The 16,088-nt window shown below is 40.8% G+C and overlaps 1 protein-coding gene across 5 annotated transcripts in view; it reads left to right on the top strand.

Moving 5' to 3' along the window:
* JCAD (junctional cadherin 5 associated) overlaps positions 1 to 16,088 on the top strand; it is a 147,247-nt gene that overhangs the window by 40,677 nt on the left and 90,482 nt on the right. For 3 of the 5 annotated variants that reach the window (XM_039363746.1, XM_039363755.1, XM_039363762.1), the window contains exon 4: positions 353 to 2,298. The exons of 1 other annotated variant lie outside the window; for it this stretch is intronic. In XM_039363746.1, coding sequence (XP_039219680.1) covers positions 353 to 387 — 35 coding nt within the window. In that variant the 3' untranslated portion in view covers positions 388 to 2,298. Of the gene's footprint in view, positions 1 to 352; positions 2,300 to 16,088 lie in introns of those variants that run through there. One more of the 5 variants, XM_039363772.1, reaches the window with a different exon arrangement.

Below are 16,088 nucleotides of genomic sequence, written 5' to 3'. Positions count from 1 at the left end.
TTGAAGAATGGTGTTCGGGCTTTTTCTATCCTTGTCTTTACTTCAACGGTCATGTCCCAGCTTTCATGTAAAATAGAACCGATACTAAAAATTACATACTGAATATCCTAATGAATCATGAAAAACTAGTGGGGTCTGAAAAATCTGTGGTGTGAAAAATCCATAGTTGCAGTATTTACCTTTCTTAGATCATTTTAGATCATGGTAAGTATCAGTCAGATAAGATTTTAATGAATGCTAGTTGTAAGAATGACTCCTGAATATGTTGAGTCTTTCATAATCAAAATCCTATATAGATATAATTGTTATGAATTGTTAGTACTAATAATCATGCTCGCTTCCTATTTTACAGAAGTCTATGATCCCAGCCGGGTTGAAAGGGTGTGATACAAAAAGAACTGGCTTTCAAGAGATTTCAAATCTTTGTGAGGCATTTTCCCAGTGGCACCATGTGGAAATATCCTTAAGCCTCAGTGTTTAGAGTATATTGGTAGAACATCTTATCTGCTAGAGGAGGAAAACAAGTCTTTATAGAGAATGTATGCTTTCTGGAACTTGCATGAAAGAACGTGTGTATATGCACGCATGCAAAGATTTCTTAATCTGGAACCATCTGTTTTTCAAAGCATTAAGACTTAATGCCTCTACTTGGCATAGAGTGGCCATTTTAAAACTGAACTGAACAGTGTTCAGTCAGGATGGTAAACAGAAGGAAGATGGGAGGGGCTCAGGGAAAGGGTTGCTTTTTTCTCTGTAGAAAATGTAAACAGGAGAGATTAAGAAAATTATTTTTGAAGAAAGAATGTGAATTTCTAAGTTAAATATCCAAAGTTCTGAACTCTCAAACCTTGTTGAGCATTGGCCATAAAATGGCCTTCAAGAGAACCACTGTTGCCTTTTCAGTTCAAGGGGATGCCAGACAACAGGACTGAATGCCGACTGACCAACTGTGAAATTGATTTGGACTTGGTCTGAAACGGCTTTGAGTGGAATTTCTTCCTTCTTACATGCCAAGACAATGTAGACAAATGCACCCTTGGAGGAGGTGAACCCAAAATATGGCAGATCATTTTGCCGCCTCTGACCTCTAATCGAATCAAACCAGGATCATCTCCGCTCTGGCTGCTGTTCTGCCCTCACTGTTATGTAGTTAATTCTGTTTCCTTTTCCTCTTTGTAGTTTGGGCTTAACATTCTATATGCCACCAATTTGCTTGTCTATTATAGCACATCCTTTTCTAATCCAAGCAACTTTTTTGCAAAATGTGATGTATTTTTCTATAACATAGGCAGTTTGCCAGTTTTTTTCATTGGTAAGATCTTTTTTTCTTTCCTCCTAATTGTCTAGGTGAGTTTTTCAAAGAAACCAGCTAAGAACTTTATTTGTGCATCTTCTACACATTCCACATTAGCCTGTCTCTCTACAGCTGCCATGCTGTGTATTATAATATTTGTTTTTGTGTATATAAATATAAAGGAGGTACCTAAACCTAGACAGGCTTAATTTTCTTACTGCTTGGATTGGTTCTTTTAAATAAGGATGGTGCCAATGGTGGTTCAACTGATTACTTTCTACCAAGTTAGTTGGCAAAAATTTAAAAACAGCCGTTTAATATGTTACATCCTTAAGTATGTAAATTTTGTATTGATGCAAATACTGAAGCCTTGTACTACAAGCCTTGTACTACCCATTAATAGGAGTCCTTTGCCTCCATTTAATTCTTGGAGAAAAATCTGTGACCATCCATATGTAATAACAAGGGATGACACTTGTTTTCACTTCCCTTTATGGCAACAAAAATATGTAATTTCAGTCATTGAAGCTCAGTGCCATTTTAATGGTGTTGTGATTTGTGCCTATATTTGAAACTCTTGAGCCAGATTTTGTAAGCACCTGACTTGGTACAGAAATTCAAAGAATTGCCCTGCCTTTATGTTTGAATGTTGTATTTATATCTGTTTTGTTTAATGGCAATCCATATAGGATTCATACTTGTAAGCACACAAAGAGTTATTTTGTCACTTAAAAAAGATTTTCAGTTGAATTTAGGGCAAATCTTATTCATTTCTCCAGGAGTAATAGCAGTTTAATTTACTCAAAATTTATGTACCTAATTTGTTATTCTTTTTATTTGCTAATATACTTCTGGAAATAATACTTCTGTTTGTTTTGTGTCTTTTGTTCTATCAAAATCATGTTACTTATTAAGTATTTCAAATTAATAGGCACACACAGAGATAGATACACACATACACACATTCACCTAGAAAGAACATTTTCTGTTATTTGGCAAAATAGCCTCCTTTTTTTTTGCAGCACCTATAATCCCTTATCTATAACCCCAGCTATTTGAATTTTTTCCAATAATTAAAATTTATTATACATTAAGCAAAATAATGTATATTTTTTTACATAGGTTTCTTCCCAATTTTATTTTATTTTTCTATAGCACTTAAAAGATAGTGGGTTTTTTTTTTTTTTTTTTTTTTGCTTCTAACCAGTTTTTACCTATTTAAAAAGACAATGGTTCACTAAAAGGATCCTAGATATTTTTCTCTTTTTTGATCCTTTGGAAACAATTTCCATCATCATTAACATAAAAGTTTAGTTCCCTGGAGGAATTCCTGAATAAAAATAATGAATACATTACCCATTGTCATTCAGGTACTGTTAAGTGTGTACACAAGGTATATTTACAACATTATTTAGGTTGGATCCAATGTGCTGTTTTTTAGCATGCTGGCTAGAGAATTCTGGGAGCAGAAGTCCACATATCTTAATGTTGTTGATGTTGGGAAACACTGATCTAATTATTTCATTGGGTATAGAAAATTCCCAAGAAAGTTATTCCTCATATAATGACTGGTCACTTTATAACTGTTCAAAGTTATAAAGGCCACAGAATGGGTGCTTTTGGGCCTACAAAGCACCCCTGGCTATTGAAAATAGTTGTGGTGCCCCATTACAGATGGGGCAGTTTTACAACTGGTGGCAGTCACATGATTGTGATTTACGACGTCTTCGACTAGTTCCCTACAGAAAAAAACCCAGCCTTTTAAATAAATGGGTTCACTTAATGACACACTTATCACACTGTGAAAAAGCTGAATAATTACTTCCCATCAACAAGTGTATCTTGATTTATGACTACAACAATTAGAGATTACTTCTGAGCTTAATCAAAATCATAAGTTGAGAACTATATGTACAAGGGTAGCAGTAGACACAAATAAGTCTCCTTGTTCATTTTGCTAATAAAAGTAGCTCAGAACCAAGTAAATCAAGTTACTGAAAGTAAGTTGCAAAATAAACCTTTTGAACAGTCAGTTGACCAGAAAATCAACCAATTCTAATCAGGGAGCAATTCACAACTATGTTACTGCTAAGGCTCTGTCCCTAAAGTCCACTGAAAATATTTGCACTTGTGACATACTGTGATGTGGAACAATTAAAGGAGTCAGTCAGAATAGAGCTGGAAGGGACCTTCAAGGATAATAATAATAATAATGTTGGAAGGGACCTTGGAGGTCATCTAGTCAAGCCCCCTGCTCAAGCAGGAGACTCTATATCATTTCAAACAAGTGACTGTCCAGTCTCTTCTTAAAAACTTTTCCAACCATTGTTTCTTGTCCTGCCCTCTGCTGCTTCGGAAAACAAGTTGCCTGCTACTCTTTGTGGTAACCTCTCAAATACTGGAGCACTGCTATCGTGTCCCCCATAGTCCTCTAATTATGTCTGATGGCTCCTCTCTCCAATGGAAACATCAGACATAATTTCAGGAAGAAAGTATTCTTTGCTTGGCTGCCAAGGACTTGTTCTAAATGTCCTTCACTGACTTTAATTGACATTATTTATCCATTTAAAACATTATTTGTTTATTTATATTCATATTAATTGCCCATTTCACCCAGAGAAGGAGAATACTTTACAGTCCATATCATTTAAGTGAAAGAAAAAGCATATAGTTCTTTTTTTCTGGTATTTATCCCCCATGAAAAGCATCTTTTTTGCATCTAAACAGGCTTTGTATTATGTCAGTAGGACCTGTTGAGTAGTCCTATAATGACAACAGGATGAGGCCAGCTTGTATTTTCCTTAATGCTTTGCACAGGAGAATAAAAGCAAATTCTGGAAAGGATCTGAGAAGGCTGTGTTTTGATTAGATACTAGGATTTTCCCCAGACATTGGGATAAGATCACTTTTCTAGATGCATACAACTCACTGTTTAATCTCATAATTTTGGCTCTTGGGATTTGCAGAATGTGCTAAAAACAATGCACGCTGGCTGAGAAATTCTGGGAGTTGAAGTCCACAAGTCATAAAAGGGCCATGTTTGAAGACCCCTGCCATAAAGTTTAATGTTTTCTTGATAGGATTTTGTTTGTTATTTGTTGAGAGTTAATAAAGTCATGACTGTTAGTCCAACAATGCACATAGAGCAAGTAATATTTATAACGCAAGATAAAGTATTTTAACATCCATTTTTCTAGAAAAAAACCCCAGTCTTTCAGCATCACCACTTAATTTCTACTATTTAGAGTAGACATGTCAAACCCGCGACGTCAGCCCGCGGGCCGGCAGTTTGACACCCCTGATTTAGAGAAATGGGACAAAATGACACAAGGACCCTATTGAGTATAATTCTTCCCTCTCATGTTCCTGCAAAGAAAAGATTCTGATTCATATTTGGCAAAACAATTATATATTGGGAATAGAAAGACTGACTGTTATGCTTAGTATTCAAAGATAAAGGAACTGAACTCAAATTTCTGGTATCTAAGTGGAGGTATCCATAAATAGTGGTGAAATGTCTTCAGCCACTAAAGAAAAACAGATGTAGCTTATTGCTAATTGCTTTTATGTGTTCAATTATCTGCTAGCCCTCTCTATAAGGGAGTGGAACAAATGCTAAATTCCATAATCTTTGGTTTCCAGATCATAAGAAAAGTCCTGTTCTGTGATTTGTGCAACATGTTGGCAACATTGTTAGAACAGTCAGAACAAAGGGCTGGGGAACAATTAAGCAAACACCATATTTTTAAGAGAATTATATGGCAGAAATTAGGAATAAACATAGCATCCTACAGCCAAGAAAATCACAATAAGGTTATGCTTATGAAACCAATTAGGAATTTTCCATCCTGGGCAGCAAACAAACCCAACCCCCAAAAATCTCAAAACATATTGGTAATAATAACTAGATCATTGACTGAAATGTCGAAAGACTATAGAAATACAATAACGTGGATGGCAGCCTCTGTTCTTATATCTTGAAGCAAAAGCTATTTTTCTTTCACAAGGGAGAATCTTTACATAGGTGGCACTGTTTTTTCATTGTCAAAAATAATGGCTGGGGGTACCAATGAAAGGCAGGCCATTCACTGGATGATTTTGTAAGGTTAGGAGGAAGGAAAAAAGAAGCCACACAATCACACAGACATTGGAATAACAATATAAAAGGAATTATTTCATGCCTCTTTGTTTTCTTCTGCAATCGAAATATAGCCAACTAGGATTACTCATGAAAAGCTGGAAGGCATTTTTGCTCACCTATTTACAGGCAGCTATCAAAGAAGCTGCTAGTAGAAGCAAACTTAAAAAGAGAGTCTCTTGTCCCCAAACTAGAGACGAGATAGCAAGACTTTTTTTTTAAAACTTAATTACCAGAATCTGTTACCATCTGTAAAAAGTGATCTGCCTTAGAGTTTTATAGCCTGGCCTTGACAAATGACAGCAGCAAGGAAAGGAAAGAAGGTAACTAAATAGGAGAGTATGTATGTATGTATGTATGTATGTATGTATGTATGTATGTATGTATGTATGTATAGATACTGAGGCTTAGATTAGAACAGAGGTTGGCAGAATGTCAACTCTGGACAGATTTTTGACGGGTCAAAAATTTCTAAAAGAAGGTAAATTGATCTCGGCATTTTCTTTTTTCCATGTAGTGGCCCAAAGCAATTGCAAATAAATATGACGGAGCCTTTGCTTTTCAGTGTGTCTGCTTCCTATTTTTTTAAGAAAAAAAGAAGGGAAAAAAGAAGGGAGGAGGGTACCAAAGAATGCCCCTCTCTCCCCCATAGAAGGATCTAGGGCAGGGGTAGGCAACCTTGGCTCTTTTATGACTCATGAACTTCAACTCCCAGAATTCCTGAGCCAGCAGGGCTGGCTCAGGAATTCTGGAAGTTGAAGTTCATGAGTCATAAAAGAGCCAAGGTTGCCTACCCTTGATCTAGGGCAATAATGGCAAATATTTTGGGCTTAACCTGTCACAAAAATCCAGAAACTGCTTACATTGACTCTACTAGTATGACACAATAAAAGAGAAACAATTTTCTGCTTCCTCACATCTAGTCTACCCTGAGCAGAAGCACTTGGTTGCAACACCAAGACTGGGCTTGAAGCAGAAGCCTAGTGCCACTTCAGCCCTAGTGCCACCATTCTCACACAATTTTCACAGACTCAAGCAATATGAGCAGGAGAAGCTTTCGAGAATCATTGTTGGGTGTTGGTAAATGCTGGCACACTACCCAAAATGCCACAGGGTGTCCCGTTTGACACATGACATAGGTTTGCCATTACTAGTCTTGGAAGTAGTGGGTGGTGTATGAGAAATGTACAACAAAGATGATCAGGGAACTGGAGGCTAAAACATAAGGAACGGTTGCTGGAATTGGGTATGTCTAGTTTAATGAAGAGAAGGACAAGGACGAGGGGGGACATGATAGCAGTGTTCCAATATCTCAGGGGCTGCCACAAAGAAGAGGGAGTCAAGCTATTTTCCAAAGCGCTTGAAGGCAGGACAAGAAGCAACGGGTGGAAACTAATCAAGGAGAGAAGCAACCTGGAACTAAGGAGAAATTTCTTGACAGTTAGAACAATTAATCAGTGGAACAACCTGCCTCCAGAAGCTGTGAATGCTCCAACACCGGAAGTTTTTAAAAAGAGAATGAACAACCATTTCTCTGAAATGTTATAGGGTTTCCTGCTTGAGCAAAGGGTTGGACTAGATGACCTCCAAGGTACCTTCCAACTCTATTATAGTTGTGAAAATAATGTTTCTCAGAAAAATAATATGTTTTGAAGAGGGATCTGAGGGAACAAAAGGTATGCTATGAATTCTGAAGCACAACTGCCAGGTGTGAGAGATACAGGTATCCCTTGATATATGACCATAATAAAGCCTGGCCTATTACAACATGTGTCATGATAATTGTAAATCAGGTTGGTCACATGGCAACTAGATTTTACTACCTTTTTTGCAACAGTCATTAAAGTGAATGTGATGATCATTAATGTGACAGTTGTTAAGCACACCCATTGCTATGACATGGTTTTGCCAACAATTTAACTTCCATGTTTTGGCAAAAATATTGTAAAATGTGGTCTCATGACCATGGGACACTTATAAGTAGCTATAAATGTGGCTGTGTTGCCAAGAGCCTAAAATGTGGATATGTGACTGTCTGGGGGGAGGGAGCGACTGTCAAAACTTGAGAATCAGGTTGTAAGTTTTATCTTTTCAGACAGGCTGCACTTTCAAACAGCCACTAAGAAACCGGTTGTAAATTGGGGATTTGAACTTTCAGTCACAATGAAGAGGAAAGCGTAGAGGCATTTGAGGGCAGAAGCCGGTGAAGAGACAGATGTGTTGAAACAGGGGAGAAGGAAGACATATAATGTGTTCATCATCCTTCCCCTCTCTTCTTCCACTAACCCAGTGGTTCTCAACCTTTTTAATGCCACGACCCCCAACCAGTCGTAAGTCGAGGACTACTCAACCAGTCATAAGTCGAGGACTACTCAACTGGTGCAGCACCTTTTGCAGAATGGGACTTTTGGTGGGCTCAGTAGGGCAGAGACAGCCTGGATAATTCCTATTGGCTTTTGAAAGCCAATAGAATTAGACTTTATTCAAGAGAGTCTATTCTATTGGCTTTCAAAAGCCAATAGAATAAAAGGGAGTAGCACAGCTAAGGAAAAGGGGAAAAAATGGCGGACTGCATTGTGAAATGGTCGTTCGACCCCAAATGGGGTCCCAACCCACAGGTTGAGAACCACTGCACTAACCAGAAGATCTCTCTCCTTTCTGTAACATCTTCACGGTATTTTTGTTAGGAAGGCAAAGGAGTCTGTCCAATCCCTCCCAGGTGGCCAGGGAGAAACAGAAGGATGAAAGGGCCACTTTAGGACAGGATTAAGCTAAGCAGTACCAACTCTGCTTGCCCTCATACACAGCTTACTTCCATGCATAACAAGAGAGACTTCCTTTTCCCAGCTGGAAATAGATTCCTTTCTCTATCTTCAATCACTTTCAGAAACAAAAAGCCCTGGTGATGCAGTGGTTAGAATGTAGTATTGCAGCCTGACTCTGTCTATAGCTAGGAGTTTCATCCTAATGGCGCTCAAGGTTGACTCAGCCTTCCATCCTTCTGAGGTTGGTAAAATGAGGACTCAGATTGTTGGGGGCAATATGCTGACTCTGTAAACCACTTAGAGAAGGCCATAAAGCACTGTGAAGCACTATATAAGTCTAAGTGCTATTGCTATTGCTATTCTCATCTCCTTCCAGAGTCTTTGTGTTGGATCTGACCTTCCAATGCTCATCCAAATCCCAGGAATTGTAAACCAAGAGAAGGCAAAGGACTTTGTTTGCCATTTCAAGGATGCTCTTGCAGCCTTCCACTGTGGCTGTATCACTCTTGTTCTTTTATCCTCCCTCAAAGCTCTTTTTGTTCCAACTGATCTTTGATTTTCCTATTTTTTTCCCCTAGGAAAATATCCTGTTTAAATTTAAAGAATGGCTACAGAATTAAGGAGATGTCCCATGGTGCTCTGGAAATTAAGATGATTCTGCAAAATGGGGCCTTGCTTTCCAAAATATCAGATTTCTCTTTATTTTAGATTATTACGGGAATTTTAAACAAATAAATAAGGCCAGAATGGGCAAGCAGAAAAGGAGGACAATTGCGCATGTTGTTATACTCCTGTGTTTTATTACTATCCTCTGTTCCATATTTCACTGTTCTGCGGCTCGTGTATAGAATAAGGAAAATGAAATATGCAGTTTCTGTTGCGTTGGCCAAAGGATTTTAAGCATTGTTTAAAGACAGATCAAGATATCAAACAAAAGATGCCTTCCTAGTTCAATACAATATAAGAAGTGGGAAGAGGTGCAGTGGAATATTTTGTGTTCTCTGAGTATAATTGTTTACTTGCAGATGTTTCATTACCTGACTAGGTAATATTATCAGTGCACTGCTCAGTGCATTACCAATGGAAGTATTATCAGTTGAAGAATCTGATGATATTACCTAATCAGATAATGATACATCTGCAAGCAAACACTCAAGGTCAGAGAGCATTCAGTTCAATCTTGCACCAAGTTCAATAAATCTACACCCACCCTTTGGGTCTTTGCCTACAGTATATAATTTTTGGCTCAGATTGTTTAGGAACTGTGGTTCTCATTAAACTCCACAGTTTAATGCTAAGCTAAGAATACAGTATTCTCTTCTATTGGAGATATAGTACAATCAAACTTGCAAGTTTACAGCCAGTTTCAAAAAAAAATAGTTTCAGCCTTCCTATGGAATTGATTTCCTGGTCTGGTGTCTACCATTGGGGCTGATACTCTCAGCAGATCAGACTATGAAAAATATATCAAATTATAAAAAAGCATTTTGGGGGGCCTGAGAGTCCAGGTTCAGATGCATTATGACCCACAGGCCTATCATAACAAGTAGGAAAGCACAGAGATTGATTTGGAAAACCCTCACAGAAAGGCTGTGTCAATGTTGTTGTGGGTACAGGAGCAAGGCCAAAATTTTCCCCCTCAAACCCTGGAAAACGGGTTGCATGAAATGATCCAAGTGGAACGTTGTGGCCAGAAAAAAAATGTCCTTTTTAAGTCAAGATTCATGGAACCCTCTATGGTGGTTTCTTGGAACAATATGCAAAATATTTCCCAATATTTCTGGATGTTATGGGGACGTTTAGCTCTGAGATGTCATGATATCTCCCACCTAAGTAATAATCAGACCTGATTTTTATTTTCTTATTCAACCTAGTAATGGATAACCTGTGTCTCACCACAGTTTCTCAAAGCAATACAGAAAGGACCGTTCCTATTTCAGGAGAAACAATACCACAGACTGTTTCTCAAGAATAGTTTTTTTTATTATTAATATTCCAAGCTCTGCAGTGTAATATGAGATATTGCAGGAAAATCCCTCAAGTCCCAAATGCAGCCATGGATACAGTCTGCCTCCTACTGATCACAAAGGATATATTATCTGTATCAGCTGGAAGAAAACTTACATCAAGTAAGTCCTAATACTCCAAATTAAGTCATCATTCCAAACAACCATTTTTATGTCTTCCAAAGCCTTCAAAACCCACACTTCTATCTTTTAGTGGTACACAATTCCTTCCCTCAGAATGGAATTCAGCCTCCCAAACAAGCAGACCAAAAATTATACACTGTTGCAAAGAGGCCTAAAAGAGACTTCAGATTTACTGCAAAGAAGCCAAGATAGGAATCCATGTGGCTGAGTATTTGGAAGTGGTTTAACTATAATAAACATTATTTCAATAATACCATTGCATGCAATATGTTTTTATCCTAGACGCCAAGGCATTCCTTCAGTTGCGGTCTAAAGGGGATGCTATTTTCCAAATGATGCTACCATCTTCCTGTATACATTTTTAATTTCATTCAGCCCTGGTGGTCTCCTGTTACAACTCTGACCCTAGTTAGCTTTTTATAAGAGCTGTTGAGAGATTCTAGATAGAGTTTACTGTTCTAAATAACAGAGACAAATGCCTCCCCTGCACTCTATCATGATTCAGCAAGCTGCCTTTTCTTTAAAACTTAAAAAATATATATAAATGTTTATCTACTTCCATTTTAAGACATCTGAGTGACTCTGAGCCAATCACTCTTTCTCAAACCTAAGAACATGATAAAGGAAAACCACTTCTAAAAATTTTGCCAAGAAAACTGTGTCAGCTGAGGTTGATTTGAAAGCACAAAAGAATAATAACAATAGTGGGACCTTAAAATAGAGAAAGTCATAGAAAATGAAGTAAAAGTGCTCTGAGATTTTAGAATTCAAACAGATATCCAAAACTTAACAACTGTTGACAAGAAAGCAAAAAAAAAAAAAAAGTCTGGATAGTGAGTGTGGTATTATTTGGAGATGGCAGAAGAGAAGAGAAAGAACTGGAGAAGATAACAAAATACAGAAACCTGCAAAAATAAGTAAAGTTAGTACAAATAGTAATAGGTGCCTTGGGTACAGTCCCAAAACAAATGGAGCACCATTGGCATTGACAAAATCAACATCCGTTAATTGCAAAAGTCAGCTTTACTTGGAACATCTTCCCTCCTGTGATGATACCTTTAATACCATCAAACATCAACATCTGCTTATCCTGGGTCCTTTGGAAAAACTTGATAGATGGATAAAAATATCAAATCTAGTTTGAACATCTGGCTCTGACTGCACAAGGAGTCATAATAACTAGACAGTACGTGATTCATTGTGTTATCGTTTTACAGAGATTCCTTTATCTAAACAGAGAAACAGAACAGCCAAGAGTGAACAAAAAGTCAGAGTGGGAGAGACTTTCAACTTCCTGCTGGCTTCCCCTTTGACTTCACTTGTGAACCTTTGGAAATCACTGTCATGTGACCATAGCTAACCATAGAAATGTGCAGCAACCACAATTTTGCAAACACAACTGGTATGAAGATTCATCTGGCTGGAGAATTCTGGGAGTCCAGCCATTGGAAAGCTGCCAAGGTTGAGAAATACTAAAAAAAAATTATCCTCTTTAAAGTTACTCCTGTTAAGTCCTTCGCGAAATGGCAATGACACGAGAAGCAGTTGTAGTTCTCAAGAACTCTTTATTTCTGTTCAGCATACTGGTTACAAGACGCCAACAATGCCCAAATCTCCTTGCTCCTTTTATAGGCGATTCCCGGGCCAAACTGCAACATTTGGTGCGCGAGTGCTGGCGACAACCAGTCTGGTCCCGGGCAGCTTGCACCTGCCCAGGACCGTTGCAATGCCCCAAGCCTGCTCTCACAGGCTCAGGACATAACACCCCTTCCCCCCTGGCTAAGACTATGATCATACAATAATAATATACAACCCAATATGAGTGTGGTACCCATACTAGCTTTGTACCAGTTATCCCTTTGCTTCTATTGTTCCCCAGTGTTTTATTTCCTATGTGTACAGGAATACTCTCTGTTAACTCTGTTTTGCCAGTAGGGTTACAAAATCTTCTAAATACTTAGGAGATCTTCTAGCTCTCTGTGACCTCCTGAGTTCTGGGTACCTTCCAAGTACCCCTTGACTGAGGGGTGATGTATACTTGTCCCCCTTGCTAGGCCCTGGTGATTCCCAAGGACTGTGCTCCAATGCCTGGCCTGCTTGCTTGCCCACCGGGTCGTCAGGCCAGGGCTTCTTCCTCTGTTTGACCTGGTTGTCCTGCCTGGCTGCAGGCTCTTTGGCCCTCTTAAGGGGCAATTTGTTGGGCAATTCTGTAGAACCTCCTAGGTCTGTCCTAGATCTGTCAAGAGGTTGTCTTTCCCCGTGTTCCCATTCTGTACCTGGGCTTGCTGGGGTTTCAGTGCTGTCCCAAAACTCAGTTGTCCCCTGAGTGATGCCAGAGGTGTTGTAGTCGGGATTTTGTTCCTCGACCACTTCCCTGTGTGATTGCCCCCTTCTAGGGACAGGGGTAGTGTTGGGCCAACTAGACAGAATGTGTGCCAGCTCTCTTGCAGGGTGTGGGTTGTTTGGACGCTCCCGGATATCCTCCCTGACTGGAGTACTGAGTGATGCGGGTGAGTAGTGATTATGCCCCCGGGATGACTCCCTGGCTGGAGTAGGCACTGGTGCCTGAGTTCTAGTTGGGCTCCATGAATTCCTATTTGGAGCACTCACGGAATCTCGGAATGAGCTCTCTGTAGCTCCTTCGTTAATGATAGGCGGCAGCCCGCACTCTTCCCCTTGCCCAAAGGGGTCCCCCTCCCCCCTGGAAAAGACCCAGGAGTCTCAGTGGGAAGGTCCCGTCTAGTGCGGAGCTGGTCGATGTGTCGTTGAGGACACGACCATCGTCCAGGGAAACCTCATAGGACAAAGGACCTGTGACCCTGGACACAGTGGCAGGGACCCATGAATGGCCAGACCCGTAGTTACGAGTCCAAACCGGGGCACCCACAAGCAGTTGTCTAGGTGCCCTGGAGTGTGTGATTGTGGAAGGTAGTCTGTCCGGGTGCAACCGGTCAAGCTTGGTAGTCAGTTTGCGCCCCCAGCTGGGCTCCTCCCGGTAGAAGTGGAAGGTGTAGTGCGATAAGAAAGGAGGAAGTCATCCAACCTGTGATGCCAGTCTTCATAGGTAAGTTTCTTGGTGATGCGAACCATGCGTTCAGCCATACCATTGGTGGACGGGTGGAAAGGCGCAGAGGTGGCGTGACGAATCATGTTGGCCTGTAAGAAAGCTTGGAATTCGGAAGAAGTGAATTGAGGGCCGTTGTCAGATACGAGGACATCAGGAAGCCCGTGTGCAGCAAAAATCCCCCTCAGTACTTGAATAGTCTTTGCAGTGGTGGTGGAAGAGACAGGTACAACCTCAAGCCATTTTGAATGGCTGTCAACTAGGACCAAGAAGAATTGACCCTGAAAAGGCCCAGCGTAGTCAATGTGCACCCTAGACCATGGAGACTGTGTTTCCTCCCATCTATGTACAGGAGCTTGGGGCATTTCAGGGCATGAGTGCTGACAAAGGTGGCATGCATGCACCTTAGCATCAATGTCTCTGTCTAACCCAGGCCACCACAAATGGCTGCGCGCAAGCACCTTCATACGTACAATGCCAGGATGACCCTCGTGGAGGGAACTTAACACCCTAGTCCTCATTGAGGCAGGAATGACAACTCTGCTCCCCCAAAGCAGACAACCCTGGAAGGTGGATAACTCGTTCCTTTTGGACCAGAAACTCTGAAACTCAGTGCCTGGACAGCTCTCTGGCCATCCAGATAAAACCCAAGAAAGGACACGCGAAAGTGTGAGATCTGTGGCTGATTCAGCAGCCACATCCCTGGCATCTAAAGGGGACTCAGGCAAGGCCTGAATGGAGAGGATATTGATTGTTGGTGCAGGGTCATCTTCTATTACTGGCAGGGTCATCTTCTATTACTGGCAGGCCCATTTCTTTCCCAGGTTTGTGAAATAAGGAAAAATCATAGGCAGACAGAAAGATAGACCATCTCAGCATTCTGGGGGAGATGATTTGGGGAGTTTGTTTATGTGTGGTAAACAGCCCCAACAAAGGCTTATGGTCAGTGAAGACCGTGAAATGCCTGCCATATAGGAAATCATGGAACTTTTTGATTCCAGCAACAACATCTAAAGCCTCCCTGTCAATTTGAGCATAATTTCGCTCCACAGAAGACAAGGTTCTGGAGTAATATGCAACAGGAACCTGAGTTCCATCTGTTCTGAGGTGGCTTAGTACGGCTCCCACCCCATAAGGAGAAGCATCACAAGCGATGCACACAGGAAGGGATTCATTGAAATGTGCAAGCACACTGTTAGAAGTGAGTAAGGCCTTAACCTCATTGAAACTTGCTTCGTGTTTTTGTGACCACTGCCACACTGCCTGTTTGTCCAGGAGCCTATGAAGAGGCTCGGCTACACTCGCCTTGTTTGGAAGGAAGGAGTTGTAAAAGTTCAGAAGGCCCAGAAAGGCCTGTAGTTCAGCCTTGGACTTTGGCCTAGGAGCATGCATAATGGCTTTCAATTTGGATTCAGCAGGGTGAATCCCGGTAGCATCAATTTTGAATCCCAGAAAATCTGTAGAAGGCACCCCAATTTTACATTTGTCCTTCTTAAGTTTGAGGCCCGTTTTCCTAAACCTCAGTTTTCCTTAATCTCTCAGCTAATTTGTGTGTAGAGTCTCCAGCAATTAAGACATCATCAAAATAGGGGCAAACCCCTGGTATACCCCGTAATGTGTTTTCCATTATGCTTTGGAAAATTCCAGGAGCCACATTTACTCCACATTGTAACGTCTTTACCTTGAATGCTCCCCTGTGGGTCACAATGGTTTGTGCTACAGCAGCAGCAGCATCAACAGGCAGCTGTTGATACGCCTGAGCTAGGTCAACCTTTGCAAAGACACGCCCCCCCCCTTGAGGGAGGCCAGAATATGACTGACAATGGGAACAGGATGCTGCAATGCCTTATTCAGAGTGCATTTGTAATCTGCACAGATGCAAATGTCCCCATTTGCCTTAAGAGGCGTGACAATGGGGATCTCCCATGGACTGGAGTCGACAGGTTCTAAAACTCCTTGCTGAATCAATTTGTCCAATTCAGTGTCAATTTTACCTTTCAAAGCAAAAGGGACCCTTCTTGCTTTAATTCTAATAGGGTTGACAGAGGGGTCTAACTTCAGTGACACAGGGGGTCCTTTGTACGTGCCCAGCTGTGGGCTGAAAACATCTGCAAATTCTTTGCAGACTTCTTGTAGGTCTATTGTTTGCAAGCTATTGAGCCCTGTAACGTGTATTCCCAAGGCCTCAAACCAATTGAGTCCTATGAGACTCATTCGTTCACCCCCTACTACTATTACATCTAGTGGACCTTCAAAATCCTTATACTGTACGTTAAGGGTGGCCTCCCCCTTAACACACACTCTGGAGTTTTGAAAGTCTGTTAACACAATGTCGGAAGGCCTCAGCTTGGCCTGAAATCCACTGCCAGAACAAATCTTCCTAAATGTGTGCATGGAAATGATTGAAAGTACAGACCCCGTATCCAGTTCCATAGCCAATGGAACCCCTTGTAGCTTCACTTTAAGTGACAGCTTTTTCTTGATGGGCTTGTATGTGCCTGTCCTATAGATGCTTCTTCCCGAAGCGCAGAAACCCACCCTGTTTTGGCTGGGGACCCTGGTACCTTTCAGGCGCAATTCTTCCCGAGAGTGTACCTTTTGACAGCCCAGACACACAGCTGCAATGTGTCCCTGTTTTCCGCATGCCCTGCAGATAGCGGAGCGGAATCTACAGTCG

Source organism: Crotalus tigris, unplaced genomic scaffold, assembly GCF_016545835.1.
Source record: "Crotalus tigris isolate CLP2741 ecotype Arizona unplaced genomic scaffold, ASM1654583v1 scf7180000017591.2836849, whole genome shotgun sequence".
NCBI lineage: Eukaryota > Metazoa > Chordata > Lepidosauria > Squamata > Viperidae > Crotalus > Crotalus tigris.
Note: the sequence above shows the minus strand (reverse complement) of the source record. Positions and strands in the feature narration are given on the sequence as shown.